The sequence below is a fragment of the Myotis daubentonii genome, chromosome 3 (genome assembly GCF_963259705.1).
Source record: "Myotis daubentonii chromosome 3, mMyoDau2.1, whole genome shotgun sequence".
Classification (NCBI taxonomy): Eukaryota; Metazoa; Chordata; class Mammalia; order Chiroptera; family Vespertilionidae; genus Myotis; species Myotis daubentonii.
In genome coordinates this window covers 117,520,726-117,535,087 of record NC_081842.1, presented here as the reverse complement: position 1 = coordinate 117,535,087, position 14,362 = coordinate 117,520,726, and the positions used below count along the sequence as shown (strand labels likewise).

The 14,362-nt window shown below is 46.4% G+C and overlaps 1 protein-coding gene across 2 annotated transcripts in view; it reads right to left on the bottom strand.

The window, feature by feature from the left end:
- Positions 1 to 14,362, bottom strand: part of NUP210 (nucleoporin 210) — a 126,958-nt gene that overhangs the window by 37,432 nt on the left and 75,164 nt on the right. The window contains exons 17-20 of one of the 2 annotated variants that reach the window (XM_059688312.1): positions 9,714 to 9,903; positions 9,110 to 9,216; positions 7,125 to 7,229; positions 6,937 to 7,038 (exon numbers count right to left, since the gene is read on the bottom strand). In XM_059688312.1, the coding sequence (XP_059544295.1) occupies positions 6,937 to 7,038; positions 7,125 to 7,229; positions 9,110 to 9,216; positions 9,714 to 9,903 (504 nt within the window). The remainder of the gene's footprint in view (positions 1 to 6,936; positions 7,039 to 7,124; positions 7,230 to 9,109; positions 9,217 to 9,713; positions 9,904 to 14,362) is intronic. The other variant, XM_059688313.1, reaches the window with a different exon arrangement.

Genomic DNA, 14,362 nt, shown 5'->3' with positions numbered 1-14,362 from the left:
GAGAGGGGATCACAAGCATAAAGAAAATAAAAAACAGCAATAAAAAAAATACCTACCAATAGTAAACTTAAATGTAAATAGATTAAATGCTCCAGTCAAAAGACATAGGGTGACTGAATGATAAGTAAAACATATGCTGTCTACGAGAGAACCATCTCAGAACAAAAGATACACACACAGACTGAGAGTGAAGTGATGAAAAATATATTCCATGCAAATGGGAAGGAAAAAAAAAGCCAGAGTAGCAATATTAATATCAGAACAAAGTAGATTCAAAACAAAGGCCATACCAAGAGACAAAGTAGGCCACTACACTACACTAAGGTAATGACTCACAAGAAAATATAGCCCTTGTAAACATATACGCATCCAACATAGGAGCACCCATGTACATTAAAAAATTCTTGATGGACTTTAAGAAAGAGTTTTACAGCAATACAGTCATAGTGAGGGACTTTTAATATCCCACTGACATCACTGGATAGATCGTCCAGACAAAAAATTAACAAGGAAACAGGCCTTAAATGATACACTAGATCAGATAGATCTAACAGATATTTATAGAACATTTCACCTCAATGCAACAGAATATCCAGTCTTCTCAAGTGAACATGGAATATTCTCAAAGATAGACCACATGTTAGGGCATAAAACAAGTCTATACAAATTCAAGAAGCTTGATATACCAAGCATCTTTGTGGATCACAATGGCATGAAGTTAGAAATAAACTACAACAACAAAAAACCTCAAACACACTCAGATACATGGAGGCTAAATAGCATGTTATTAAAAAAGTTGAGACCCAGTGCATGAAATTTGTGCACTGGACAGGGGCTGTACCTCAGCCCAGCCTGCACCCTCTCCAATCTGTGGCCCCTCAGGGGATGTCCGACTGCTGGTTTAGGGCTGATTCCACAGGGATTGAGCCTAAACCGGCAGTTGGACATCCCGCTCACAATCTGGGACTGCTGGCTCCCAACTGCTCACCTGCCTACCTGCCTGCCTGATTGCCCCTAACCACTTTTGCCTGCCAGCCTGGTCACCCCCTAACCACTCCCCTGCCGGCCTGATCGCCCCCAACTGCCCTCCCCTGCCATCCTGGTTGCCCCCAACTGCCCTCCCCTGCAGGCCTGGTCATCCCTAACTGCCCTCCCCTGCTGGCCTGGTCACTCACAACTGCCCTCCCCTGCCAGCCATCCTGTGGCATCCATCTTGTGATGACATGGGCGTGGCCATCTTGTGACCACATGGGGGTGGCCATCTTATGCGAGGGTGTGATGGTCAATTTGCATATTACCTCTTTATTTTATAGGATGAATGGGTCAACAATGAGATCAAAAAAGAAATTAAAAACTTCCTGGAAACAAATGAAAATGAACACACAATCACCCAAAACCTATGGGACAGGGCAAAAGCAATCCTGAGAGGGAAGTTCATAGCACTACAGGCCTACCTCAAGAAACGAGAAAAAGGACTAATAAACTACCTAACCTTCCTACGACTAAATGAATTAGGAAGAGAATAGCAAGAAAAGCCCAGAGGAAGTAGAAGGAAGGAAGTAATAAAGATCAGAGTGGAAATAAATGATATAGCGACTAAAACAACAAACAAACAAACAAACAAAAACAGTACAAAAGATCAATAATTCCAAGAGCTGGTTTTTTGAAAAGATAAAAAGATTGAAGAACCCCTAACCAGACTCATCGAGAAACAAAGAGAGTGGATCCAAAGAAATAAAATCAGAAATGAAAGAGGCAATATAACCACGAATACCAGAGAAATAGAAAGGATTGTAAGCAAATACTGTGAACAACTATATGCCAACAAACTAGACAACTTGGGTGAAATGGACAAAGTCCTAGAAAAATACAATCTTCCAAAACTCAAGCAGGCAGAATCAGAATACCTTAGTAGGCCAATAACAACTGATGAAATCGAAGCATCGATTTAAAAACTTCCAGCAAACAAAAGTCCTGGACCAGATGGATTTACAGGTGAATTTTACCAAACATTCAAAGAAGAGCTAACACCCATTATTCTCAAACTATTGCCAAAAATTCAAGAAGAAGGAATACTTTCAAGCTCTTTTAACAAAGCCAGCATTAACCTAATTCCAAACCCAGATAAAGATACTACAAAGAAAGAAAATTACAGGCCAATAGCCCTGATGAACACAGAAGCTAAAATCCTCAGCAAAATAGTAGCAAATTGGATCCAGCAATATATTCAAAAGATCAAACACCATGATCAAGTGGGATTTATTCCAGGGATGCAAGGTTGGTACAATATTTACAAATCAATAAATGTGATAAATAATATAAACAAATTGAAAGATAAAAACCACATGATCATATCAATAAATGCAGAAAAAGCATTAGACAAAATCCAGCACCCTTCTTTGATAAAAACTCTCAGCAAAGTGGGAATAGTGGGACAATACTCAACATAATAAAGGCCATATATGACAACCTACAGCCAACATAATACCCAACGGGCAAAACCCAGAAGTGTTTCCCTTAAGAACAGGAACAAGACAAGGATGTCTGCTTTCACCACTCTTATTCAACATAGTACTGGAATTCCTAGCCACCGCAATCAGACAAAAAGAAGAGAAAAAAGGCATCCAAATTGGAAAGGAGAAAGTAAAACTGTTACTACTCGCAGATGACATCATACTGTACATAGAAAACTCTAAAGACTCCACCAGGAAACTACTAGACTTAATAAATGAATTTGGCAATGTAGCAGGATACAAAATCAAAATTCACATCGATGGCATTTTTCTACACCAATAATGAACTCTCAGAAAGAGAAACTAAAACAGCAATCTCATTTAGCATTGCAACAACAACAACAAAATAAGATACCTAGGAATAAACTTAACCAAGGAGGTAAAAGACCTGTACTTGGAAAATGATAGGACATTGAAAAAAGAAACAGAGGAAGATACAAACACATGGAAGTGTATACCATGTTCATGGATTGGAAGAATTAACATCATTAAAATGTCTATATTACCCAAAGCAATCTACAGATTCAATATAATCCCTATTAAAATACGAATGGCAGCCTGGCTGGTGTGGTTGAGTGTCATCCTATGAACCAGGAGGTCAGGGTTCAATTCCCGTTTTGGGCACATGCCCACTTGCAGACTAGATCCCCAGTGTGGGGCATGTAGGTGGCAGCCAATCAATGATTCTTTCTCATCATTGATGTTTCTATCTCTCTCTTTCTTCCTCTCCCTTCCTCTCTGAAATAAAAATATATTAAAAATTACAATGGCATATTTCACAGAGCTAGAATTATATATAATGATCAAGTAGCAGTTATCCTAGGAATGCAAGGTTGGTTTAACATCTGAAAGTCAATTAATGTAATACATCATATTAACAAAATAAAAAACCACACAATCGTCTTAAGAGATACAGAAATGCATCTGACAGTACCCAATACTCTTTCATGGGTGAGTGTGTGTACATGCAAATAGAGGTGATAGGTAAAATGTATGGGGTTTCTTTTTGAAGTGATGAAAATACTCTAAAACTGACTGTGGTGATGGTTGCACATCTGTATGAATATATTAAAAACCACTAAATTGTACACTTCATTATTTTAAAAATTTTATTTCATTTTTTTCCATCACCTTTTATCTCCTCTCTGCCCTCTACCACTTCCATCTATACCCTTCCATCTCATGATCACCACACTATTGTCCCTGTTCTCTCTTTTCTTTTATTTTTTTTGCTCAATCCCTCCACCATTCCAACCCTCTGCCATAACCATCCAGAGCTGTCTGCCGACTATGTATCTATGAGTCTGTCTCTATTTTGCTTAATAGTTTAATTTGTTCATTAAATTCCACATATGAGTGAAATCACATGGTACTTGTCTTTCTCACTGGCTTATTTCACTTTGCATAATGTTCTCTAGGTCCATTCATGCTGTCACAAAGGGTAAAACTTTCTTCCTTTTTATGGCAGGGTAGTATTTCATTGTATAAATGTACCACAGCTTTTTTATCTATTCATCTACTAAAGGACATTTGGACTGCTTCTAAATCTAGGCTAATGTAAGTAACACTGCAATGAACACAGGGGTACATACATTCTTTCTAATTAGTGATTTGGGGTTTCTTCAGATAAATTCCCAGAAGAGAAATCCCTGGGTCATAAGGCAGTTCCATTTTTAATTTTTTGAGGTAACTCCACACTGCTTTCCACAGTGGCTGAACCAATCTGCATTGCTACAAACAGTGCAAAGGTTCCCTTTTTTCCACATCCTTGCCAACACTTGCTTTTTGTTGATATTGATGGTAACCATTCTGACAGGTGTGAGGTGATGTCGTATTATAGTTTTAATTTGCATTTCTTTGATGATTATAACAATGATAATTTTTTATATGTCTATTGGTCATCTATATGTCCTCTTTGGAGAAATGTTTATTCATATCCTTTGCCCATTTTTAATTGGATTGTTTATCGGTGTTGAGTTTTATAAGTACTTCATACATTTTGAATATTAACCCCTTCTCAGATGTGTCATTGGCAAGTATGTTTTCCCATTCCATAGTTTTTCTTTTCATTTTGTTGATGGTTTCCTTCTCTGTGTAAAAACTCTGTAGTTTAATGTAGTCCCATTTGTTTATGTTTTCTTTTGTTTCCTTTGCCTGAGGAAAAAATATTGCTATAAGAAATATCCGAGATTTTACTACCTATGTTTTCTTTTGGCATTTTTATGGTTTCAAGTCTAACATTTAAGTCTTTAATACATTTTGAGTTTATTCTTGTATATGATGTAAGAAGATAGTCTAGTTCCTTTTTCTTTTGCATGTATCTCTCCAATTTTCCCAACACCATTTATTGAATAGACTATCTTTAGTCCATTGTATATTTTTGCCTCCTTTGTCAAATATTAATTGACTATAAAGGTATGGATTTATTTCTGGACTCTCAATTCTATTCCATTGATTTATATGTCTGTTTTGTGCCAGTACCATGCTGTTTTGCTAAATTGTACACTTTAAATGGGTGAACTGTATGGTATGTGGATTATACCTCAATAAAGCTATTATTAAAAACTAGAGGCCCAACGTGTGATTGAAATCGCGCGAGGAGGCGCCCTGCCTCTTGCTTGCCGTGCGAGGAGGCATCCCGTGGTCCACTGCGGGAGTCAGGCCTGACTGGAGCCTCGGGCGGCCGGGTCCGTACCTGACTTCCACCCCAGGACGTCCCTGCCCGCTGCCTGTGTCCGCTCTGGGATGCTGGAGCCTCTGCGCTAGCTCGGGCAGGCCCCCCTGAGTCTGTCTCCGTCTCCGTCTCCGCTCCAGGCCTCACCTGTGCGCGCAACCTCCTCCTGTCTGGTCATGACCCATTTCGGCGTCCCAGCCTAATTTGAATATCACCTCTTTATATGTATAGATACCAACAGAAGTGAGCTATAGATGCATAGTGGTTGTACCTTAGACATGGCCTGTGCTCTCCCTCTGCTACAGTCCCCACCACTGCCTATTACGTCCCAGCACTGAAGCTAAGCATCAGGTGATATTTTTTTTTGTTTTTTATTTTTTCAGGTGACATTTCAGCATAGCACTCCCCAAGCATGTTCCTCGCACCCTGCTTGTTTTTCTCACTTTACTTTGAACCTGTCCCAGCTCAGAGGCAACTAATTTTGTGACCCAGGTGGTAAGACAGTCAGTGGATGCAAACAGATAAACAGACTTGCATAAAGTCATGGCTGGACATGTCCTGCAGAGACTGAGGTGACATATTTTGATTTCTGACTAGGCCACAAACTTACTATACAACCATGGGCAAGTACCTGGGCTGTATTTCTGAAAGGAGATTTAGGGAATAGGTCTCTGTGAAGGTTAATTCTGATTTTAGCCTCCCCTGGAATTAGAAAGCTTGTTCCATGCTGTTGCCAGTCTGTTAGGGCTCACCTCCGGGAACAGGGCAACACTGAAGGCCAATGTAGGCATCAGGACAGCAGGTGACTAACGGCCAGGATAAAGTCCTAAGCTGTCTTCCCTCACTGTATGTACTATCTGCACTACTCCCACCACATGCCAAACACTGAATCAACCTGGCCCCTTTCGAGTTCAGGAAGAAGTTTCATTTGGTGCTGTATAATTGGGGCACTCCTTACACACCTGGCAGTCAGCCCTTAACAAAGGGAAAGCTGGTCTTAGGTTCAGAATATTCCAATGGCAATAAAAGAGCTGCAATTGATGACACTGCTTTGGTGTCTTCACTGTATTTTTGTTTTTGGCTGCCTGCATTTATGTAAGTAAGAATTTCCTTTTAAAGAAAGTTAGGTTTTCATGATTGCATAACTCAATATACAGATATGCAGGTATTGAGAATATTGGTATGTGTTTTTAATCCTTTCACTCTTTGCTATAATTGCAGGGCTATTTTTAAAAAATGATTTAAACTACCAAAATGCTCTACATGGAGAAAATGGCTGAGTATAAAAGGCTGCACAGAAATAACCAGCCAGTCTACACAGCAACATGGGAAAACACTTAGGATAAAATAATTGAAAAAGTGGAATGCTAAATTCTTCTATGCCATGGACAAAGATGTCACATTTGTAGGACTAGGGAGAGGATTGAGAAAGGAATATGGAAAAAACATAAAAAGCTAATACATCTTTTAAAAGCAACTTTATGGTTGTTGTAGTGGTGCTTATGTTCTTATGATATTTTAATCCTAATAAAGATTTACTAAAAGGAAGCCATTGGCTAACTAATAGTGTGGGTAATTTGTGGAGATGAAATAAAAATCACAAAGGTAGCAGACAAATGACTGAAGCTGCACAACAATGAATCAGATAATCTAAAGACCTTGCAAACGACAGCTGACAGTGCCAACCTTTGAAATAATCAAATCAGAAAGCCTATGGCCACCCAATGATAGAGACGGGCCCCCACTCACCATGGCACTGCTCCTGGCCTCTTGGTAGGCCACCTTGACGATGTCAGTGGTGCTGGTATTGAGGAAGAAGTAGCCGGAACCTTCTCTGATATGCAGCTCTGCCTGCAAGGAGGGTCAGTCTAAGAGGCCAGGACTGCCACGCCAATGGGCCACTTCTAGGTGGCAAGGCAGCAAGAAAGGGGCTGTACCTGTACTCCAGGGTGGTTGTAGATGGTCACCTCTTCCGGACTCACCCTCACATCCTCTACCAAGATGAGTTCTATAGAGGCTGACACAGGCACAAGAGGGTCCTGCTGAAAGGGCAAGACCAACACCATCATATCCAGGAAGCAACAGGCCAACCCCATGAGCCCACAGGCCTTCCACCCACCCTTGCTCCTGGGGAAGAGTAGGACCAGCGGCCCCAGATTCCGGTATCATTTGTTATGTCTAGGACACAAATCCTGATGAATCCACTGTGTGAGCCCAGCTCAGAGGCCATGTCCCTTTGAGGCATCTCATAATCCTGCCAAGGCAAGTGCCCCATCCTACCTTCCAGGTTCCACATGGTGGACAATTCACAAACATCCAGGAAAGCAGGGGCACACAGCAACCGGCCAACTATAGTGCCATGTATGAGATGTGTACTGGGCAAACAGCAAAGACCCTGACCAGCCTAAACATGGGAGTACTGTACAGGTGTCCTCAGGGTGCTCACAAGAGGACAAGCTTGGCTTTCACCCCTTGGGCCATGTGCATATTTAAGTATCTTTCTTTCCTGCCACATCATTCCAGGGAGACTGCTGGACCTGACCTGGCTTTGACCCACATATACTCACACATTTGAGCACCTACTCTGTGCCAGGCACTGCACTAGGCACTGTGTTAGGCACTAGAGGGACAGCAGCTACCCTCAGGAAGATGATTCTAATGCAAGGATTAGAGAAAAAGAATGCCAGAAAGGTGTGATTGTGGTGGGGGCTGAAGGGACCATGACAGGTCTGAGAGGAAGAGACTCTCAGGTGTGCCTCTCAGATGAATAGAGACACAGAAAGTGAAGGTATGAATGATGTAAATAAATTGCAAAAAGCCCACAGGGCAGAGTGTAAGTGCAAAGGCCTTGAAGGGGGATCTGCTTAGATGTTTATAGTCCAGAAGGAGGCCCATGAGGCCAACAGCTGAGATGCTAGTGAAATGACTGAGAACCTAAGCCATCAGGGTCAGGTACCAGTATGCTCCTCAGGGCTACCTTCCTCCAAGCTAGCCTCTTAGTGCTGCTCCCATTGGTGTTACACCCTCTTCAAGTGTCCCTGCTCCCCAATACCCCAGTTCCTCGTCCTAGCATTCAGAGTCCCTCAGAGTCAGACACACCTTCCCTCCACAGTCATTACCTGCTGCCTCCACCCCATTCACAATCCAATCTGACTGCCACCCTCTTCCATGATGGGGTGGGTGTCATCCAGGCAGTGCCGTTCTGGGGGAACCCTTCCCACTCACCTTATAGGTGCCCACCTGCCACCCACTGCAGCACTTCTGCCTGGGCCCCCATGAGAGGCTGGGTAGAGAGGTGTGGTCCAGTGGATGGCCACATGTGTGTACAGACAGGGTGTCAGTGCATGAGTGGAGGCTGCACTAGGAGAGCAGGAAGCATGAGGGGCTCTGGGACCTGGGGCAACAGTGGCTGCTCTGTGAGGAGAGTTCAGGGAACTCTCCACAGAGGGGCTGATATTTTAGGTGTGACTAAAAGAACAGGAGGCTCCTGGGAGAGAAGAATAAAAGGAAGGAGGAAATGGAATTCCAGGGAACAGAACTGAGGGTTCAAAGGCATATAGAGGCAGGGGCAGGGGCTGTAAGTCAGGTCAATCAGGGAGAAGAGCGTGGATGGGCAAGCCCTGGCTGAGGATGAGGACGGCTCCTGCCCTTAGGTCTGCAGGCTCCCAAAGCCATGTCCTGGAGCCGAAAGGGGGCACTGGATCCCTCCAGTCCCCTGAATGCAGGTCATGCAAGGTGGGGGAGACTGGAGGCGGGAGGCCAGCAAGGAGGCTCACCAATTCAGGTGAGTGTACCTCACCTGATTCAGGGAGAAGGGCAGTGAAATGAGGGGTGTGGCCCAGTGCAGGGGCTCAGGACACTAAAACTAAAGAGAATGCAGGAGGAGCAGAAGACCCCACCCCCAATGTGCCCTGGGAGTTACCGGCTGCTTCACGCTGGCTGCGAGGAGGTGGGACTGCTGGTAGCCAGTCACGGTAGCAGAGATGGCTGTGGTTCCCGATGCTTTGTGAACCGAAATGGCCTGCAAACCTGAGTCCAAGAAGAGAAAAACCCATGTCTTTTTTTTTTTTTTTTTTTTTTTTTTTGCCCCACTGCTGCCTGTGAAACAGACCCTCCCTCCCTCTGATTTGCAGTTTTAAATCTTCCAGTCCTAAAAGTAGATGCCTGAGTTTGTCGAAGCTTTATGTATCATAATGGTTGACATAGCAAGGTTCCATGAAGCAGTTTAGATGAGCTGGAGATGTTCAACTCCTGGCTGCTGGGGCCAGGCCAACCTGCTGTATAGCCTAGGACGTGGGGGTCACCTGCAACAGGCTCTGAACCTGTTCTCTATCTCTCAAACAAGGTCACAGGTTTAAAGGAGAGTGGTAAACCCACAATGCTCCCTAAGTTTCCATCCTAGATAAAAGGGTGTCCCAGATAACAGCTCCCAACAGCCGCTAGCACTCCTCAGACACCTCTTGTCTGTAGGGTTTCACTCCTCTGTCTTCCTGTCCTGGACCTGCAGGCTCACCACCCCAGCTCACCATGCAACTTCTGGCCACTCCCATCATCTCGGGACACCAGCTGCATGGGCAGGTCAAGCTCGATGCTGGCCAGCAATGGCCTCGTTGACTCCCACTGGATGCTCAGAGAGCTGAAGTTACTGAACTGGCGGCCCTGCTGGTCATAGACAGCCAAGTCCAGGAGGGGGTTGCGGTGGCTGGACACTGGAACCTGCAAGAAGCCAAGGTCAGGTGCTGTGACCATACCCAGATCACAGTGGGCACAGTGTTCAGAGTAAGCATTGAGGACCCATAGCGGCACAGCCACTCCTGGTGTTCCAGGAACCCAGCATTCTGCCTTATGGGCTCATTAGGGTCCTGGTGAGCAACTCGGGGCAAGTCACTAACCAGTCCTCACTACTGCCCAGTGATCAAGGTGCCCACAGCCTTGGCCTCTTACTCTAGCTCATGATTCTCAACGAGGGCAAAGGGGCTTTGACGACATCTAAAAGCATTTTTATTATAAACTGCAGGGGGTGCAAACAGTATCTAGTGGGTAGAGGTCAAGGGTACTGTGTATACCTTGCAGTACACTGGTCAGCACCATGAGCAGAAAAAATCTGGTCCAAAACATCAATAGTGCCAAGGCTGGGAGACTCTGCCACAGACCTCCCATCCCAGCCAGGCTGCTGTCCCTCCCCTCTGCCCTCACCTTTCCAAATCCTTGCCGCTCCCTCCCTGCCCCCATACACCTCTGTTCTCCAGGATGTGTCCCTTAGTAGTTTAACAGGAATGCCAATTTCAGCTCCAAAAAGCTCTTGCAAAGCTCCTTGCTCCTAAAATATCTGAGACGTGGGAGCTGTCACCCACATATCAAGGGTGAGGAAGCAGAGTCCCCAGGAATAGAAGGAGCAAAGCAACTCAGTGGCTGAGTGGCACACCTACAGGATTCAGTTCCAAACCCTGAATTCTACCATCTACCCTCACCTCTCTGGCCCTTGTAGTTAGTTAGGAGTGACCATGTCATTTACTTTGGCCAGTGACAAGTGACTTGAGACAATTCCAGGAGACAGAAGACTTAACAGCCAGAACATGATCTGCCATGGTCTCCTTGCCTCCACAATGCCACCTGGCCATATTCAACTTGGCGATGCTCACATCTAAGTCTTGGAAGGAAGATCACAATGACACACAGTAGGGTCCCCAGCCCGCCCAGATGCACAGGTAGTGTGAGTAAGAGTATGCTTGTGCTGTGTGAAGCCAGTGGGACTTGGGGCTGCTTGTCGTTGTAGCCTCGCCTCATCTGCCCTGACTATTATAGCCCTCAAACTCCCCACCACACGTGGCTGCTCCCCAAGTCCTAGGTCTTTTCCCCCAAACACTAAACCAAAGCATGCTGCAAATTGTAAATGCAAATCAGCACAATCACCTGAGAATGCAAAGGGTTTTCTAAGTATCTGGACACAAATTGGGAGCCATGACTATGGGCAGAGACAAGGGGCATGTGCTGGGTGCCCCATTTCTTCCTCCAGATGCAAACCTGGGTGAAACACTACTATTCCTCTCTCCCTCCTGCTCTCCCAGGGAAGGACATTAATACTGTATGTCAAGCATGCTTGCATGTTTACTGGATCCTTCCCATGGCCATTTCAGGCACGATATAATCCCTAACTTACAGATGGGGAAGCTAAGGCTCAGAGACATCAGTAACTTGCCCAAGGTCACACAGGGTTCTGGGTGGAACTGCTGGTCTGATCTGAAAGCTCATGGGCCTCCTCGGACAGTGTGCAGCTTCTCTCTGGCTCGAGAGTGAGGCTCCGATGGCTACTCAGTCTCCTGGCGTGCAGCTGCAGTGACCAGAACTTGGATGACCTGAACAAAGTGCCAGCGTCAGGCCAGAGTGTGGTTCCATTGTCATTCCAACCAGTCCGATCTGTTCTAGTGTCTGGCCTTGCCAATAATTTACTCTGCAAATGTGTCTTGGGTAGCCTTTGGCTTTAGAGAAGTGTAAAATTAAATTGATACTGCACCCAGGATGTATGGCAGGGATACAGCTTTCTCAAGGTCCCCTAGTGACACCATAAATCACAGGGTCACTGCCTAATCAGCTCTCAGCACCAGAACCCCAGCACTGATGACCACATGGCAATTCCATGTTCAAGGTCTACTGCTTCCTGGTGATTGAGGTCTACAGCACATGCAAGCGAATGCAGAGCCATGCCCTGCTGCCTGGCCGGCATCCTTCAGACAAGAGAGACAACCCTGGGCTGACCCAGAGGTCACACACTATGGACGGCCTGAACCTGCTCCCTGGACGAGGAGCCAGCATTTAAGGACAGGGAAGCTGCACATAATCTGATTGGTTTTTGTTTTGAAAATGAGGTTTGGCCAGCCTGGGGTTGAATGGGCTGGAGCTGAGCATGCAGGCTGTCCTGTGCAGTCCTGATCCTGAGGCTGGCACCATCCACTGTGCCCCTTTCCTCAGCAGTGTCTCCACTGGGATTCTTGAGGTGTCTACACAGCCGGAGTCATGGACAGAAGGCCACTGGGATACAAGCAGTGAGTTCTTTGTCATGCTCATGCGCCTGCCACTTTTACTGAGCTCCTGCCATGAGCCAGGCTCCCCTGGAGGCTCACAGAGGCGAGAAGAAACATTGTACAGTGTGCTCAGTGGTGTTCAGTGCTGGCTGAGGGAAGGGACCTGGGTATGGAATGTGGAGGGTGGAACTTCAGATAAGGTCTGAAGGCCGGGGAAGGCCCCACTGAGGAGGTAATGCGAGAAGGAAGAACTAAAGGGGGCAAAGAGGAAAGCATGGGGTGGGAGGGGAGAGAACTCGAACCAGAGGGCGCGGCAAGTTGGAGACCCACACGGGGTCACTGCTCACAGGTGACAGGGCTTCCAGCAAGGATGGAGTGGGCAGCAGAGAGGGACGTAGCCTTGCCTCGGTGAGTGGGATGCCACTGGCAGGGCTGAAGTGGAGAACAAGTAAAAAGCCTAACAGGTACCAGACTGAACCCCTTTCTCCAATAATGACTCTGGGAGGCCAGTCACCCCCAATCACTCGGAGGAGGCCAGCCATATCCGGGGTAGGGTTGGGCCCTAACTCTCAGCCTGTGGACGTGAGTGCTGTCCAGCTCCAAGCCTCACACAGTGGACCCAGCAGGTCAGGTTTTCCCAAAGAGTTCGGACTTATTGCAATTTTAGTCTTTTAGGGCATAATTTGCTAAATGCATAAAAGTGATTTAAAATGTAAAACTTTCAGGACATTCATTCTCAATAGTTTCCAAAGTCTGGGAAATAAAAATGTTTCCGTTTGGGAAAGATGGTCATCAGCTCCATGCCACAAACACCCAGGCCTGAGCTAGGGGTGACACTGGCTTCTCAGGGCTCTGAACCTGCTCTCCTCACCTGTCAAGAGGGCACAAAGGTGGGACAATCCTCGCCCAGTCCCTGCTAGCTCTGAGGCGGAGCACAGAGTCCTCACTTTTAACGATGCCTCAGGACACCAACGTTATGGTATCAGCATCAGGGCTGGAGGAGCTCACACACCACGTGTCTCAGAGCTGGGTGACTAGTAAAGCCCAAGAGAAGGCAGAAGCCCTCCCACCGATGCCAGAGCTGTGGAAGGAAAAGTTGAACTAAATGTATAGTCATGTGCTAGATGGTGGAATTGTTCCCAAATACCAGACACTGGAGTCTGGTGCTTTCTCTGGAACTTTGACCAAATACAAAGCAGCTCTGTCCCCCATCCAGCAAGGAGCTAACTCCCAAATTTCGAAGGCTGCCAGGGTGGGAGAGGCTGCTGATATAAACTGCTTCAGAAAGGTTCCCGTGGGCGCAGAGAGGACAGGCACTGAGTGTTCTCTGGGGAACTGCAGAGAGTGGAGAGGGTTCCCCAATGCCACCGAAGCAGAGGGCAGCTAGACCAAGACCGGGCTGGGAGAAGAGAAGCAGCTCCAGGGGCCACTGGGGAGGCACTGAGCTTGGAGCTGGGCAGATCTATGCTCTGCCTTTGGGACCTTGCCCATCTCTGAGCCTCGTGGACAAACCTGTGAAGGGGATGCAAGGACCCTGGGGTCACAGACAATCCTGGTGACAGGCAATGAGGCACAGAGGTGAAAGTTCTTAGCACAGATGAGTTGTGTGATTATCATGTGAGCACAGGGACACCGAGACCTTTGTACTGCTGTTCTATCTGCCCAGGGTGCCCTTATCCCAGCTCTTTTCAGCCAAGGGCCTGAGTGGGATGTGCTCTCTGCTCCCGGGCCTTTCCTGGCTCCATCTGAAGGGGCCTCCACCAGTAGCTGTCTCGCACCCTACTTTACCTCCTCCACAGCACTTCCCACCTTCTCACCCGTCCTGTCACCGCTGTGGGGAAGGTGCCTCACCTGTCCTGATTGCCCTATATCCAAGACATGGAACGGTGCCTGGCACAGAGGAGGTGCTCAACAAACAAATGTCAAGGAATGAGTGAAAAGAAGCCTAGTGCCCGCCTCTGAGGAGGGCTGGGGACAGCTGCAGATTCACACACCTGAACCTGCACAGCAGGACTTCCAAGCTCTGTCCAGTCATCTGGCCCCTGAGTGCCTCAGAGGTAGAGGGTTGGTTGGCTGCAACCCCAAGGGGACCAGACCTTTGGGTTTCACCTCACCTCCCACATTTGCAGCATAGTCCCTCAAGAACACTGCAG